General features: G+C 35.3%; 3 protein-coding genes and 1 long non-coding RNA gene across 6 annotated transcripts; 3 read left to right on the forward strand and 1 right to left on the reverse strand.

Annotated features, from left to right (window-relative positions):
• The first annotated feature begins 76 nt into the window (after positions 1-76).
• LOC131803719 (TBC1 domain family member 5-like) lies at positions 77-3689 on the forward strand. Its single transcript, XM_059125296.1, is given in 12 exon segments — positions 77-461; positions 556-735; positions 792-888; positions 991-1107; positions 1356-1507; positions 1570-1620; positions 1679-1781; positions 1878-2014; positions 2073-2215; positions 2278-2621; positions 3129-3243; positions 3246-3689. Coding segments are annotated over 12 exon segments (1815 nt in total). The 5' UTR covers positions 77-459; the 3' UTR covers positions 3620-3689.
• A 453-nt stretch (positions 3690-4142) lies between these two features.
• On the reverse strand, positions 4143-13481 carry LOC101893294 (protein suppressor of variegation 3-7). Of its 3 annotated transcripts, none has more exons than XM_005176052.4 (9): positions 13243-13481; positions 12438-13181; positions 11310-11639; positions 10476-10652; positions 9673-10179; positions 7825-8022; positions 7578-7760; positions 6744-7508; positions 4143-5552 (listed from the first exon to the last, which is right to left on the reverse strand). In XM_005176052.4, coding segments are annotated over exons 1-9 (4212 nt in total). In that variant the 5' UTR covers positions 13245-13481; the 3' UTR covers positions 4143-4246. The 3 variants fall into 3 exon arrangements, with proteins under 3 accessions (XP_005176109.1, XP_005176108.1, XP_019894623.1); XM_005176051.4 differs by having other exon boundaries at positions 6744-7511; positions 13243-13480; XM_020039064.2 differs by lacking the exon at positions 7825-8022 and having other exon boundaries at positions 6744-7511.
• On the forward strand, positions 5851-11301 carry LOC131803720 (uncharacterized). Its single transcript, XR_009342748.1, has 3 exons — positions 5851-5913; positions 5969-6080; positions 11202-11301. It is a non-coding gene; the product is annotated as an uncharacterized LOC131803720 (long non-coding RNA).
• An 80-nt stretch (positions 13482-13561) lies between the features above and the next one.
• On the forward strand, positions 13562-17218 carry LOC101893122 (protein suppressor of variegation 3-7). The gene is made up of 3 exons (XM_005176050.4): positions 13562-13957; positions 16115-16447; positions 16505-17218. Exons 1-3 carry the CDS (start codon positions 13884-13886, stop codon positions 17097-17099), a joined length of 1002 nt encoding a protein of 333 aa, XP_005176107.2. The 5' UTR covers positions 13562-13883; the 3' UTR covers positions 17100-17218.
• The last annotated feature ends 14 nt before the right edge of the window (positions 17219-17232 follow it).

The following is a 17232-nucleotide window of genomic DNA, read 5'->3' on the forward strand; positions in this document are numbered from 1 at the left end:
TTTGATTATTCATAGAGACATTCGGATTCTGGGAAAAACGTTTAATATTTTGTGTTGTCACTGTGTAGTTGCAATTTGGGCTTTTGCTCGAAAGACTGTTGGTTGTCACTGTTGAGGTAGCTGTCGTTTGTTGCACCAAATTGGGCCTTTTTGCTATTTGAATGCTACGAACGTTGACCATTCCTGCTTTAGATCTTTCCGATACACTAATGTTGGGAGAACTCTGGGGACTGTGGACAGAAGTAGTAGTGGATGGTGCTATTGGCATTTGAATGCGTGTGAACTTTGCATTTGCCTCTGGCCCAGCGCTATGTGACAAATTCTTAAGCGGTATGCAGCGAGTTGAGTCCCTTATCTAAAACTGTATTTCTTTTGTTTTGAACAGAAGGGAATGGTACTCACGGATCTTATCGGTCTAAGATATTCGCCAAAGTTCTCTGAGTATTCATTGTTTTAAAAATGTTTGTATTTTATATTTTAATCGGAATTTAATAAAGATATGATGCGCGTTTAAGACCGTGCTAACTTATTTGTTATTGTATAAATTTCTTTAAGGAATGAATGGAGTGGCCTCTTAAAAAGCTTAAGTACAAATCCAGAGTACATTCGCGAGCAGGCGTTTGACGGTGCATTGCAATATTCAAAATTTCGTAGCGTTTTCTGGTCAATTCTCTTGAGAGTTTTGAGTGAGGATCATTTGTCATGGGCACTTGAAAAGAAAAAACAGAGGCAAAGGTAATATTACATTGTAGTCAATTTCTGAAGTATTAACTGATGACTATTCTGTATAGCTATGAAAAGTTAGGAAAGGAGTTTGCCAAAAATCCCCACCAAACAGGAGCAAATTTAATGCAAGTGGACGACGATCCACTGTCACAATCATCAAAGGTTAGTGACTAAAATGGATTCATATTTGTTGGCAACCAAGAAATGCTGTTAACTTCAAAACAATACTTTATGAAAAAAATATTGCAATATTAATTTTTGTAGAGTGTTTGGAACCAATACTTCAGTGACCAAGAACTGTTTGCTACAATACGACAGGATGTGGTAAGGACATTTCCTGGCGTAGATTTTTTTCGGAAACCGGCAATTCAAAATATTATGGTAAACAAGTGTTCCAAATCGCAGATATAGAAAAATGCCTTCCTTGGTTCAATAAGAAGGTATGCGATATTCGTAAGAACTACAAAGATATAACCAAAAAACAATACCTTTTTATTGTATCATGGTTCGGAGCAGTTCCAATAGTTACAGAAATATAAAATACTCAAAAGTATTACGAGTTGAGTAGTCTGTATTTTTATTGGGATAAAGCTACACATACTACTAATTAAACATTTTTGTTTGAAAAGATCAATATACTTTTTTACTACGCCCGGGATCATCCATACATGTCTTATCGGCAAGGAATGCACGAAATTCTAGCACCAATTTTATTCGTTATGTACGGAGACCACCAGAGTTTTTTACATTTTAAAGAAATTGCTAATTATTCCGATATAGAGTGGGTATTTAAGTCGATTTTATTAGAACGTATCTCTTATTAAAAGATCTTCTCTATTTCAGTGACACACTGCTGGAAGTAATGAATCCTTTATATTTAGAAGCTGATTCATAGTAATGTGCAGTATGAACTATTTGAATTGGGATTCTATTGATTTATTTCATTTTCTAGTTTTATATTTTCTCGTGTTATGGCATCTATAGAATCCTATTATCGTGTTCGCGGCTCCATGGTGTCTACAAGTGGCAACAGTGTGGCTCTCTCAGATCCAGATGTAGGTTAAATGTAGTAGTGTTAAAGTTCTGGGAAAGAATTCATTTTACTATGACTATATTTAAGTTCATTAAAAATACTATCCTCTTTTTTACAGAAAGTACCAGCATATGCCTCAGAGGTGGAAGTAATAACGCAACTAAACTTTATTAGAGATAAAATCTTAGCCAAAGAAGATTTGCACCTGCACAATTATTTAATAAAGTTGGATATTCCGCTACATATTTTTGGAATGTAATATAACTATGGTAAATACGTTAAACTTAATTACGTATATTTCAACTATCTTTAGACGTTGGTTGAGACTGTTGTTTGGACGAGAATTTGCTTTGTTAGATCTCCTTGTCCTGTGGGATGCCATTTTTGCCGACAGCGACCATTTTGATTTACCAAACTACGTACTTGTTGCGATGCTAATAAGGATACGTGATAAACGTACGAAAATATATATTACGTTTAAAAATAGATGATAAACGCTTTCGTCTTTACTATTGCAGTGTTACTGAGCGACTATACAACGTGTCTTACCTATTTGATGCGATATCCCCAAAATGTAGACATCAGCTTGATCCTTCGGCATGCTTTGCATATGAAAATGCCAAAAAAGTACGACAGACCATCTAATGCGTTCATATATTTCACCATGCCGGGCAATGTGCGCGATCCTGCCGTTAAAGATAAAAAATGCTCACGTGGACCCCAACCGAGAGAAAAAAGTGCTTTGGAGAGACACGTAACAACGATTCAGGAACGAAACGCTGTGGAAGAAGCACTATTTGCAAGAATAAAATCAACTTCTGAAGGCAGCAATAATGTAGCCATGGATGGCTATAAAGACAATGTACATAATTCGACCAAAAATTATCAAGAACACTTTAAGGTTATGACAATTTTATGATGATATATGTCCCTAAATCATATGTATGGAAAGGTTGTATTTAATGCACATAATTTGTTTAAGAAAACTGACAAATGTGCACAGATCTGACCATATTCATTTTAGAATTACTAAACGGTCGGCCTATGTAAGCACACACATGTAAATGTACCAAACATTCTACTTAGGTTGTTCCTAATACAAAATCAAACTATTCGGGATATCTCTTTATTATAGAAAACGTCAATAGTAATTACAGTAGTACGCCATTTCATATTATCAAGGATCCCTATTAATCCCTACCTTTGGTGTTTTGATTTAGAACTTCTTTCTACTGAAATAAAATGTTCCATGTGATTTTATAATATTTAAAGACATTTGTGCTACATAGGGACTACATTTATTGATTTTATAAAAACAACGTAATATGTCTTGTTCACGACTTCAAAATTGTATCTTTGATTTTTCCAGAACACTGAAGTCATGCGACTAGAGTTGAAAAACATGCAAACGGTGGTAGCAGTGGCGCGTTCAAAGTTGCAGTCGTATTTGGAAACAATTCGAAAAAATACGCCAAAACAATCTACAAAAGAGATGGCATAGAAGAGCTGTGCCATTTTTTGGATGTGAAAATTGAATTTCCTTTGCGTACGCGACCAAACCACATAGATCAAGCTTTGGAGGCCAACGAGTTGCAGTATCGCCGCAAGAGTGAAAAGACTGAACAATCCAATCTTACAACCAACCACGATCTCAAAAATATACCTATTGCTGACACAACACCAAACATATACGAACGACCCGATAATGGGATGCAATCTTCAATACTTTTAGGAACCGAAAAGGAATTTGAGTTGGTTCCAATAGTGTCAGAAGCAATAGACCCTAAGAACAATGATAACAATTTAACCCGAGGTAAGGGTTTACCAAAAGCCGATCCCCTTAGCCGGAAAAATGATTGAAAACTTTAAAGAAAAAAGCTGTGTTTAGAATAAAAATTAAATATATAAATAATTTTTTCAAAGAAAAAAATTGGACAAAGATTTTATTCATATATTGTAAATATATTTGAAAAATAATGATATTGGAACTGATTTCATTTGGTACATAGCAGTCATACTGAAAAATGATGTCAGTTCCATTCTTAACATAAATCTTATATAATGTTTCTTTCTGATATATATATATAAATACGATTTACGTTTATACAACAACATCGAACAGTGCTGGTCGCAACCGGACATAATGGAATATTTTACAGAAAAGAAAGTTTAGATTTTAATTACGTAACTTTTAACAAGTGTATAAGGATTGACGAAAGAACATGAATGAAAAGTTACATTAGAACAACATATCATATATAGTTTTGTTAAGAACAATGCTGTTTGTTTGGCCTTTTCATCGAAACTTACATTGTGTAAGGTACCACTATAGCTACTACTGCCAAACCTATTGCAAGACAACGAAAGTAATTTCGTCCATAAATAATAACAAAATCTTAAAGAATAATTCGTATTTCTGTTTTTCTTAGAGAAAAATGTTTAAATTTTAGATGAAAAATATAAAAGTACTCCTCTTTGCATTGGAAATTAGCTGTGGTAGCTTCTTGAAGTTGGTGGTGTTTTCTGTCGCGAAACGTTATAGTTATTAACTGCAATTTGATTATTCATAGAGACATTCGGATTCTGGGAAAAACGTTGAATATTTTGTGTTGTCACTGTGTAGTTGCAATTTGGGCTTTTGCTCGAAAGACTGTTGGTTGTCACTGTTGAGGTAGCTGTCGTTTGTTGCACCAAATTGGGCCTTTTTGCTATTTGAATGCTACGAACGTTGACCATTCCTGCTTTAGATCTTTCCGATACACTAATGTTGGGAGAACTCTGGGGACTGTGGACAGAAGTAGTAGTGGATGGTGCTATTGGCATTTGAATGCGTGTGAACTTTGCATTTGCCTCTGGCCCAGCGCTATGTGACAAATTCTTAAGCGGTATGCAGCGAATCGCAGAGGTAGATAACATCGTATTGTTCGTGGGATTTAAACCCGATTTAGTGATTTGCTTAACAATTGCAGAATTCTTAAATTGCAGGGTATGAAGACCATTTTTATCCATTAGACCAATAATAGGTGGCTGCTGATTGGCATTCGTGTGGGAGTCCTTATTTGACTCCTTCGTTAATGTTTTAGAGGCCACATTGGTGTTTGTCAGAGATGATTTTGGGTTCGAATGTGGACCATTTACTGATGATTCGCCGGTTATTGGAGTTAAAATGGTCTCAGTACCTGTCTGATCGATTGGCTGGGAAGGAGCGGGGGAATTGTTGTATGTTGTCTTATTTGTAATCGCTTCGGAATGTTCCGACTGGTCGCTTACAGAAATATTCAACGCTGCTGGTGAATTATTTGCTAGATTCGAACTGCTGTCATTCGGAGCAGCAATGATATCTGCAGTACATTGCTGTTGTCTTTTTAAGGCCTTCAACTCTAAGTCACAAATAATTTGCATTATTTTCACTTTGCCCTCGGCTGCCAAATCGGTGGGAAAATTCTTCATAGTTTCACTGACACTTTTGAAAAATAAGTCTAAAGAGTTTTCCTGTTGCGGCAAACCGACAGCGGAAGTCGAGGGCTGAGCTATCGTGGGCGATTGTTGAATTTGTGAACTTGTTGCTTGTTGGATTTGTTGTTGTATCAGTGGACCTAGGCATGAGGCCAAAGTTAATGGTGTAGACAAGATACTGGCAACTAATGAAGCGCTGTTTTCATTAAGTCGGTGGAATGGACTACATTTTTTTGCTCTCTTCGAAGGCCGGCCATGTGGCGGTGTATTTTCAGCCGACTTGCCCGAACGCTGCAGCAAAAAATCTAATGCTTCGTGCTCATCCATATTTTCCGACCTTAAAAACAGTTAAAAAGACAAAAATTCTTATAATATTTATAAAAGTTAGGGGAAATGAAAATGTTCCCCCAGAAATAAGTTGTGCATGCACTTTCCGATTGTGCAAGACACTCGCTCTGTTCCAGAACCTGCAAAAATCTATTAACTTTGCAGCCCAATATATAAAACTATAATACAGCTTGAGTGTATTAATAGCTGCCTTGAACATTTTTTTAACAAAGTTTGACAAATATTTTTCAAATGTGTCGTCATTTGACATTCGTTTTGTATTTTTATGAAAATTCTTGCCAAAAATTTTTAGTTTTTTATAAATAGCAATGTGAGGCAAAAAAGGAAATATTTCCCACCAAATCCTTATGGTAAAAATAAGTGATTTAGGAGTCTGTGGTTTATATAACTTCAATTTTCTTATAGACTGAACGCCTCAACAAAATACAGGAATTCAATTGGTACTTACTTCAATATTTTCTCAAGCTTAAGGCTTATGTTTTTAAGCTTATAACAATATTATTCTCAAGTCATTCTGGTATGTTGGGAATTTGTTTCATATCATAAAGGAAACATCGGTTATCGTAGTGAGAAGTTTTACATTCTTGCAGTTCTGGAACTGGAGCAATTGTGAAACAGTAGTGCGATTCTGCTTTTAGTTAACGACAATTATCGATAACAGCAATTTGTAAATTGCTTATAATTTCGGTAATTTACCGGTAATTAGCGACAATGTTGTCAATTTTTTTAATTTACTTTTTGCATGAACATTTTGTATTTGAAAGTTACCGTCCCACTACAGGATGGATTTAATTGGACTTAGATGAGTGGCGATAATCTGTTTTTTTTCGGTGAGCTTGAAGTGTCAGTATTAACATTATTTTTGCGGTCTCATTTTTTAAGCAAAGCCAAGATCGAGATCGTTCTATAATCTTTATGTAAGAAATTTTAAAAATATTGAAACTCCCGATTATGGTGAAATGTTTTATGAATTCATGTGACCATTGCATTTGCATAATGCAATTTTATTTACACTTTGTAATTATGAATGAATTGCATTATAACTGGGTTTTAATTGCAAAGAAAAAATTAAACAAACGGAGGAAAGTTCGCCAGAGTATGGCACTTAGAGGATTGATTTTTGAATCTTTCATAAGACTGCACTTGAAATAAGAGAGAAACTAAGAAAAAGTAAACATACTTAACCGTCCAGTTATCATCTTGTTCAGATATTAAAATTTCTTCTGCGTTGTCTTCAATCAAAATGACATCATCACCATCATCAACATCTTCAGAGGTGGCGTTCGATTCGCTATGCCGTCGTTTTTCTCCTTTAGCGACATTTATACGGTATTTTACGACAGATTGACGATGATTTCTTGAATTACTGTGATTTTTTAAAAACATTGGCTTAAGGTAGACGTTTTCATTGCAATAGGGGCAGTGCCCACAGTTGGGTTTCGAAGATCTTTTTAACCATGAGTATCGTTTTTGCATTTCATCAATTATATTCGAAACAGCAATTTCACTTTGAGACTTCTTCACTTCAGGAGTTTTATCACCAGCATTTGATATTGGTGATGTATCCTTGGCTTTGGTTGTTTTAATCTCCCGCTTTCCTACATCCGCTATGATTTTGTGGTTCGCTTCATCCTGTTCCTCGCGTTGTTGCTGTAGTTTCTGCCGTCGAAGCTGATTGGTAGTGCGAATGTGTTTGCCGGATCGCTGATGTTTTATTACACTCTTTATGGTGCGCACGTAAACCGATTGCTCGCAAATTTTACAAAATGCATAGTTAGAACGGCTCTCCGAACGTTTGTACGACAACCACAGAAACTTCTTTTGCCATTGCTTGATGAGAGTTATTAACGACGGTACCTTTTCCACTTTTGACAATGGCGGCGTTTCTTGCCGTTTCAGGCTCGTTTGCTGTGTTACAATATTATTCTCCTGTTTGACCGGCTTTCTTCTAAGTGGATAGAGTATAAAACATAATAAATCAGAGGGGACTCTGCAATATCCCACCTACACTTACCTACTAGTTTTGAATAAATTTTCATTTATTTGATGGATTTTACTAATCGAATGTTGTTTCTTGCTGTAACGCCTCGAAATACGAACGCGGCAATACTTGCAATAGTACAAACTTGGCTGTGATTTGATATCCACGGCCCATTCGAAAGTCTCGTTAGGCTTTTTTAACAAGTACAGATTTTTCCTAAAATAAAAAAATATTGATTTGCATTTAAAATGTTTGTTGAAGGTGTTGGACTGTTGATTACTTTTGACGGTGCTTCCTTAAATATTCTGCCTCTGCCGCTACATGGCGTCCCGTCTGGCTGTGTTTCATACGATTGCACCTTTTACTAATAACAATCTTGCAAAAGCTGCAGAAGCAGTATTTCAAGGGGTCCGGTTTATACTTCTTACACCAGGGATACTGCTTGTACCACTCGGAATCATTGCGAAAAATACGTTTCCTACACAGATATACATACATATACATAATATTAGATACATATATTACTGATTTCCTTTAACATGTATGTTAAAAAGCAGCTGATTATGGCTAGGATATTTAGGGGTTCGTAGAGATCGATGTTGTTTTTAGTTCGGGTTGCACGCGTTTGGAATGTTCTGCCTAATACTGAATTTAAGAATAAGCTAGGCCGCATATATTTTGCTCTTACTTTAATAGTTGAAAAATATTTGTAATATTATGAAACTAAGGTTTTATGTAACCATTGTAATATTTGGTATTGCAGGCATTGTATTACATAAATGTAATTAATAAATAAAACATTGTGCAAGACTATGGGGACGTTAAACTAATATATAAATATTAAACTCATACATCAGTTTTCTCAGTAATATTGGATGGAAATAATTTTGATTTTTCATCGACTACTTGTTTGCGTGAATCTGAATCAAACTCGCTTTAAAACGGCATACCTTAGGGTTCAGTATTAGGGACTATCTTCTATATTCATACTATATGTAAATAACTTGAACTATTACATTACATCAACACTCCATAAGTTTGGTGATGATATTAGTGGTTAGGCTAAATCTCTCTTGGCCTTTGAAAGTCGTATTAATTTATTCCGTCGGGTTTCATCTTGTACGTTCGTTGCAAAAGCTATGATATTTGGAGGTTATAAGAACCTACATCCAGAGATGAATGTTGCATTAACAATAACGTGGATTTTGTCTCTCAAGGTTCAATGGCCGTGCAGCTCGATAATTAATTATATTTTATGTATCATATTAATCTGGGTAAAATTGATCTACGCTACGCAAGATTTTTGGTACAAATATGTATATTCCATTTTAATTAAGACTTATTATGCTGAGATCCATCCATGCTAAAATCCATTCTGCATTTTGTTTAAGACGTTCGAAGGAGATATTACATTAGGTGACTTCAGTAGCTATCGAAATGTTCATTTTTTTGTAACGTAGTCAATTGTTGAAAACCTACAACTTTAATAAGATGTTTTGGATTTGCTCATTCAACTAGGTTCTAAGAAGTATATGAAATATTATAATGAAGAATTATGTGAAGTGTAATAAAAATGTTTTTTAAGAATTACTTAAGAAATTATAAATAAGTGAATATTTATAGTAAATAGAGGAGAAAACTGTCATTGAGTGTAACGCATTTTCGTTCATTTAATCCTATTCAACATCGTTATACAGACGCTTTCTTACTAATGTCAACGACCTTCTAAAACCCATTTGAAGCGTTACAAATTTCATCCTCATATAATTCCTAAAGAGTTCATCAATATGTTTTGTTTCCATGGAAGACAAATCTATTTATTGAAATATTCCGAATGTAATTAAAATTAATGGTAATTATTTTTGTTGGCGTATGCTAATAGGTGTGTACGATAACCCAATATTTTGTACAAATGATTACAAAATATTGTTCGTTAACCCAAAATCCAGAAAGAAAGAGCGCGTGAAGAGAGCATTTTTGACAGTTAAATTACTGAGAGTTTGAAAATTCCTACTTTGGAAATATTCTCATTACGAAGTATTGCTCGCAATTATGGAGCAAAAACACATACATCTTGGTTAATACAACCAAAAATTAAAAAGAAAAAATTAGTCAGTTTTTAGCTTACCTTGATTCATCTGCTTTATTGTCCTCCTCTTGGTCGTGGGCTTCGTCAGTTTCCGCCTCTTCATTTTCTTCGTCCTCCTCATCATCTTCATGGTTTTTATCGTTATCATCATTCTCTTCATCTTCCGATTCTTCACTCGCTTCGTCATTCTCCTCCTGAGGGTCATTTCCATCTTCGGCTTCTGTATTTCCTTCTTCATCTGACTCATCTCCATTGTTTTGATCCTCTTCACTATTTTCGACGATATTCGACTTCTCTCCTCCTCTGCTCTCATTCAATTGGCCTTTAATATTTTTTTCTTGATTTTTATGAAAAACACTGTTCTCATGTGTAGCGCGTTTCGCTGCTGAGTTACCATATATTAGCCGCTTTTCACAGTATTTACAGTAGGCCTGTGTTTTATCAGACGGATCCGCAATCAGCCACGGATGTTGTTTTGTATACAGATGCCATTCGTGTGATGTTTTGGAAGAAACCTCCTGACTTTCATTATCAGTTGAATTGGTTCTGTAAAATACATTGATCTGTTATATATATATATTTATGTGTTAATGCAGAGAAAATGTTAAATATGTAGCATAGACAAAGAAAAACTCAAAACACCGTGGACAAGGAACTCAAACACAAGAAACTCAGAATTATTCGAAGACGGTTTCAAGTAACAAGTAAAATTGTAGTTCATTTTTCTGTTCAAAGATGTACTTTCATTGACATTAAACAATTAGCAGCTCCGTCGCCCCAACTCTATTTGAACATACATTTCTTCGTCCATATCTTTTTTTATCTATGTGTTTAGTACTTACTTTTTCGATTTCCTTGCCTTATTACTTTTAACATATTCCGATTCGCGCTTAAGATGCAGATTTGTACGTAGATGTCGCTTAAAATTATTTTTCGCCACTGTTATATCGCATATTTTACAGCGCAGTACAGCGAATTCGTCTTGAGCAGACTTACAGCGAAAATCATTGTCTTCGTTGCTAAAAATGAATATGTACATTTTATGTGTATTACTATATGCAATAAAAAAGTATGTAAACAGAAGTATATATTATTAAAAAATGTATTAAAAGGTTATTTTGTTTTTTCTTTTTTTTTTGCGGGTCTAGGCTTTTTTATATACTCTCTTATTTGAGAGAGATTATTTTTTGTCAGAGTACTCGTCTTTGGAATCAACTTCTGGTGATGTTTCACACACCTATATTACATTTGCTACAGATCAGCCCGGGTTTATCTTCAACAATAGGCTGTTCTGTAATTAAATGGTAGCAATTTTGTATAATCTTTATAATTGATGTTTCCTTTGATAGTTTAATTTTTGTCCATACGTTAAATTATATTTTTCGGATGCATACTGTTTATGCGTTACCAAGTATGAAATAAAATAATTTAAATTGAGCGTGATATATTTTAATTTACATACAATTCAATGTAATCACGGCCAATATCTTATATTAACAAACAACAACCTAAAAAATGCAGTTATCGGTAGTATACTCTAAGATGTTTACCTTTACCAATTTCAATAGGTAACATCAATTTCTACATAAACGGCTAAGGTGAAAGTCCTTGGCCAATCAAAATTATTAACCACTGCTGGATGGATACTATATAAATAATAATTTAGAATTTCTTACCTTTTGGTGTTGTTTTGAAAGTCGTCGGATTTATTCAAAGAACCATCTCTCTGGCCCGAACTGTTGTATTCCTTCTCGAACTCCTTGTGTTTTGATGTTTCCTGATGTCGCGTTCGTAGATAGGAAAATTCAACATTAATGCGAACATTGCAGTACTTACAGATGCCAATGGTGCCTGTTGCGCTGTCACGCTCCAGCCATGGATATTCTTCCAGCCAACGTCGCCAATTGAAATTGTTCAGTGCTTCAGCTTGGGTTTTGCGTTTCAATTTCAAGGCAGCTACGTAGCTGTCGGTTCCAATCTCCTGTTTTATTTCAAACAACGGCGTTCTTAAAAAATAATTAAATAGTTTAATGTATTGACACTTTCTAACTATTTAACGACAATTATTGATAACAAAAAAATCAATGGGGATAATTAACGAAATATTCTACGAGGTATTAGCGATGGAAATAAAGCTGTCTTAAAATCTACCGATAGTTATTGTGTTGACTTTTGTTTCGTATTATTAGTGAAATTTCGTGATCGAAATTAGGTGATTTTTATTGGCAACCGAAAAAAAGGTAGAAAAACCCCCGAATCTAACATCCTGGCACAATGGACCTAGGATACCTGGAACCAAACGTTACTAGCATACTTTTTGAAAGCCCAGTAAATTTCTAAAAGAGCAGAAAAACATAATTTTTATAATGCTCACTTTCCAATGGTGCGTTGATTATGGGATAGAACATTGAGATGGTGACATATGGGACATACCATATTTTGCAAAGATTACTCTTGCCCTTCCAACAACCCCCGAATCTAACATCCTGGCACAATTAACCTAGAATACCTGGAACCAAACGCTACTAGCATACTTTTTGAGAGCCCAGCAATTTTCTAAAAGGGCAGAAAAACATACTTTTTATAATGCTCCCTTTCCAATGGTGCATTAATTATGGGATAGAGCATTGAGGTGGTGACATATGGGAAATACCATATTTTTCAAAGATTACTCTTACCCTTCCAACAACCCCTGAAATATACATTTGAAACGTGCATATTTTTAGAGATAACTAACAAGAGCGTTTAATGTTATCTAAACTAGGACCAAGCCAAAATATACATATAACATTCCGAAATCTTACCCGAAACGATTCCTTTCTTCCTCCTCTTTAAAGGATAAGTAATTGTCGCTCCTTTCCTTATGATATAGGGACATATTATGTTGCTTGATATAGCATGCCGAGCGCACACTTAATCGAACATCGCAGTAAAGGCAATAGCCGAAAGATTCATCACTTTCTTCATACAATAGCCAAGGGAATTCTTTACACCATTCCGAGATATTCGTTGAATTAAGAGTGCCATGTGTGGACGTTGAACCGATCGAGCTGTAATCGTCAAAGGCATCCTCATTATCACCCTCTTCCTCTTCGTTTGATTTTAAGCTGTTACTACGATTATTTAGAACCAAAAGATCCATGGGATCATTTTCACAAGCTTCGCCCGTAGGAATAGCGTCTGTTATGGGCTCAGTCAATTCATCTTTAATACCAGTGTCAGTGTCAGCATCAGCATTTGTAAAAAACTTTTCAGGAGCTATTGACGTAGTTGGAACGACAACAAACTCTGTTGTCCTTACCGTTTCCGAGTGCTCTGTTTGACAGTTATCATTTCCGAAAGAATCATCATGTGTGTTGTTTTCTACGTCATTGCCAAAACTCATATTTTCCTCTAGCGTAGAACCGTTCAAAGATTCCACGATCATCGATCCATCATTAGGCATGTTTTTGGATGGAGTGTTCTCACATACTGCATCACCCACTGTGCCATTTGTTTTGTTCCTAATAGCTGCATCACTGTCTGACGGAACGTCCTTAATAACATCCCTTATTTACAACAAAGTTTGCATTGAAAAATACGTCAAAACATTTAATAAAGCTGACTTACATTTCCGAATCTATTGAATTTCCTTCAGCAGTCCTGATAATGCCTCACGACGCCACTTTGTTGTCGATAAATTGTCAGTGATGCCATACTCACAATTTTACGCATATATTAGCGGAATTCATCGTGTCTAGGAATTTAAAAGTTAGTTTTTTTTTTCAATTATTTTACAGTTAATTACTAATATGAATTCTTTAGTATCTTTGCCTCAATATTCCTTCCTCCATAACGGCAAGATGTATATAAAAAATCACAATTACATTTACATCATTAAATGTGGCAACTTAGCTTGGGAACATTTTTTCCTTCGATTGCAATCAAGTACGACACACAAACACACAACACAATTGACCGACGTTCACATCAGCTGTAAGGGAAAAAGTGCTCCATTTTGTAACTTTCCAACCAATTGTAAAATATATTATTACCGTTTTTTGGTTGTTTGGACATCTAAAATATATTTTACCAACATTCACAATTTCTTTGGGTACTAGCGCGCCACAGTGTTGTTATTTTTTATTCCCGTTCTAAAGTGTTAGCACAATTACAATTTGGCCGTACCACAATTTTTTAGCGTACTCTATACACATTTTATCGTACGAGTTTTTTTGTGCCCTTATTGAAGTGCAAACAATTTTTCAACTATGAATTGTGATGGGGAAAATGATGCGTACACTTCGACGCCTGATGCCCACATAGAGGAAGTCTTTATAAAATGGTAAGTTTGGTGGTATTAGAAAATATACCTCTATTCCCTGTGATATGGAATTTATTATAGGAGCCTTTGCATAAGGATTCAATGTGGTAGTTTCATAAAAATATGTTTATATCTTAAAACAATTTTTGTCAATTTGCTTCCAGTTTAGTTTGAAATTGTGTCTAGGACCTTTTGAGATTTAAAATCGTATTTAAAATATGTTACTTGCATAGAGTCAATTCCTTAGGAATATATATGGGTTAACGTAGTTTTCTGTTCTACATGTGAGAATGACTAGCCCATTGTGGCCCAATGTTGTCCACAGCCAACACTTATACATTTTACCGGATTTAATAAACAAAATGAATTTAAACTGTCGATTCCATTGCATGCATACAAATCCTCTTAAAGGAGGTTAACCTCTTAAAGGATGTTGGAAACTATATTTGTGTAAAATTTCGTTGAGGTTTAATTGATGTGTTTACATTCGAATCGTCATACAAAAACCGGACACAAGGATTGTCCTTTGCTGTAATATGTTATTAATTAACATATAAAAACAGATAATAATTTCAGCATATTTCCGTTTATTAAAATATATTTTGCGTTAGATTATTCAAATTGTTGAAATTTTATGAAGGAGGCACCAAAGGAATGAACTTATAAAACTTAAAGACAGTCTTTGTGATTATTCAAAATGTTGACCCTTTGTGCGAGTGATACACTGATACAAATGCTAGAATTTGCAAATTTTACCAAAACTGGAATCTATATAGACAATTTTCTATTACAAGGTTTGCTATTTATTGCGTGTCTTGAATACCAAATTTGAAACAATACCGTGGAAATTTCGAATATCGGTGGATATCATTGTATTGAAAATGTTTTGGCACTGGTTAAAGAATCCATTTTTTCTAAAAAAAATATCTTACTTCCTCCTCCTCCTCGACTTAGAATTTTAAGTTGATCATGAATAGGGTCTACGACGAATGCTTAAAGTTGTTACCAACGGAATGAGAAATGTGATATAGTCTCCTTTCCTTGTTTATTTATTTAATTTGTGTTCCGCATCAGTTTTATTAAATACAAGTAAATTATTAAGTCCAATAAATATTTTTCATACAAATATGTCGGATTTTTTTTTATCTAAAACTATACAGAATTACTTAAATTTAACGTAATCGTAAATTATCATTCGAAGCGGTGCAAGTTTGAAGATGACCTCAGCCACTCAATTGTCAAATTCGATACGCTTTGTACCCATGATGCATTTAGAAGTGAGTTGCTCATTGCCCAAAAACATCACTTCCGCGAATCGGAACTAATCAAAAAATGCACCAGTTTATACGTTACAATAACAAAATTCCTTTTTCTGCCTCCTGTTATCGTTATGTAAACCATTTCTTTGCATTATTACAATTATCTCCTGTTATCGCGTTTGCAGACATTTTTTGTGACTTTCATCGGATAAAGAAGCGATTGTTTACATATATTCAAGCATTGAACAAAATTAAAATTTCAGGATTTTATGACGTGGTGAAGCAGGGGTAGGCGTGCTCGGATCGTTGTCTGAACGTCCGGGTTCGATTCCCGAGCAGGAAACATTTCTGTGATATTTTTTGCATGCAGGGACGGGCCTATTCTGGCACTCACTTTGTCAGAACAAGTGTATGTACACTCACGGCGTTTCTAGTTCGGTATATCCTAGAACTTTTGAATAGCACTATTGCAAAAATTTAACAAGATCACTTTGCATAAATTCAGGATTTTATGACTTGGTGAAGCAGGGGTAGGCGTGCTCGGATCATTGTCTGAACGTCCGGCTTCGATTCCCGAGCAGGAAACATTTCTGTGATATTTTTTGCATGCAGGGACGGGCCTATTCTGGCACTCACTTTGTCAGAACAAGTGTATGTACACTCACGGCGTTTCTAGCTCGGTATATCCTAGAACTTTTGAATAGCACTATTGCAAAAATTTAACAAGATCACTTTGCATAAATTCTTATAACGTAAAAAGAAATCGCCCTTAATCGGGATAATCATCAGCATAGGCAATTACTTTCGCCATTTCAAGGATGATGTCTAGTTCTGTGGGTTGCTTTGCGAATGAAAAACTTTCATGTTATTAAATGCTTTATATAATATACCTATAATATAATTTTATACCAAATTTCAGCGAAAATGTAGAGAAGAAAGTCCAAAAGACACCTGCTAAACCTCGAGTGCGACCATACGAGGATCCCCAGCAACGACGACAGAAATTTTGCCTTAAATGGGGTCAAGACTTTCCGTGGCTAAGGCCAACCGAAAGAGATAGCTCTGTGGGATATTGCACCGTATGCCGCAGAGATCTAGTTTGTAAAAGGACACATTTGGAGAGACATCAGAAAACTTTGAAGCATATGCGTCTTCAAGGATTTGAAAATATGAACTCTTTTAATGAACCTGAAGCCGATTTAATTGAAGCCCATACTAATGGTTACTTGGAAAATGATATTGACCACGACTTGTAAGTATTCTTTCAAAAGTGTATCAAAGTAGACATCATTGATCTCTTCTTCTGCAGTGAGGACGAAATGATGCTTGATGATGATCATATTGAATACACGACTATTAAAGTGGAACCAGCTAAGTTTGCTACATTCAAAGAAGCGGAACCCGTTACATTGAAAAAGTCACCGTTGAAACGTACGAAGATTGAAAAACGCTCTTCACAAGTATCGACATTTGATAATATAATTGATCCCAATACAAGTAAATTGTCTCATTCTGTTAAGAGGGAGCGAGAACACGTGAGAGAAATGGGAGATTACTATTATATGCCCCGACCGCCACAAAAGGACAGCTTTGATTTGTTCTTCGAATCCGCTGCAGCTTCAGTTAAAAGCCTACCTCCAAAACTAGCAGCTGAACTTAAAAGTCGAGTGTCTCAGCTTTTAAGTGAATTTGAACTACGAGCCATTTGCGAGAAGGAGGCTCAAGAAAAGGCGGCTGCTGCAGCAGGCACACAATCCATAACGGCCATCGCGAGCCCTGTGACCGTCGCCGTTGACCAATCCATATGTTCCACATCACATGGCGAACCTTCAAGGGTGGGAAACCAACAGCTACAGGACCAGCATCCGATTGCTCACTACGTCTATTCGTATCAGTCCAAGTAATTGCAAACGTTCACCCACATACTTATAAACATATACATTTGTCATAAATTTCAGAATTTATAAAAAATATGTTAGTAAATTTACTAAATCATCAAAACACCGACATTTAAAAAATAAAACATCCTAGTTTCTT

This window comes from Musca domestica, unplaced genomic scaffold, assembly GCF_030504385.1.
Source record: "Musca domestica strain aabys unplaced genomic scaffold, Musca_domestica.polishedcontigs.V.1.1 33, whole genome shotgun sequence".
NCBI lineage: Eukaryota > Metazoa > Arthropoda > Insecta > Diptera > Muscidae > Musca > Musca domestica.

Excerpts from the sequence above, each read along its gene's own strand:
- LOC101893294 (XM_005176051.4), bottom strand. Across the intron at positions 11,640-12,437 it reads GAAGAAAGGAATCGTTTCGG|AACGCCGTTGTTTGAAATAA; the intron begins GTAAGATTTCGG and ends TTATTTTTTAAG. Across the intron at positions 7,761-7,824 it reads TTAAGGAAGCACCGTCAAAA|GAAAAATCTGTACTTGTTAA; the intron begins GTAATCAACAGT and ends TTTTTATTTTAG.
- LOC101893122 (XM_005176050.4), top strand. The coding sequence starts at position 13,884 with ATGAATTGTGATGGGGAAAATGATGCGTACACTTCGACGCCTGATGCC. Across the intron at positions 13,958-16,114 it reads GAGGAAGTCTTTATAAAATG|CGAAAATGTAGAGAAGAAAG; the intron begins GTAAGTTTGGTG and ends ACCAAATTTCAG. Across the intron at positions 16,448-16,504 it reads AATGATATTGACCACGACTT|TGAGGACGAAATGATGCTTG; the intron begins GTAAGTATTCTT and ends CTTCTTCTGCAG.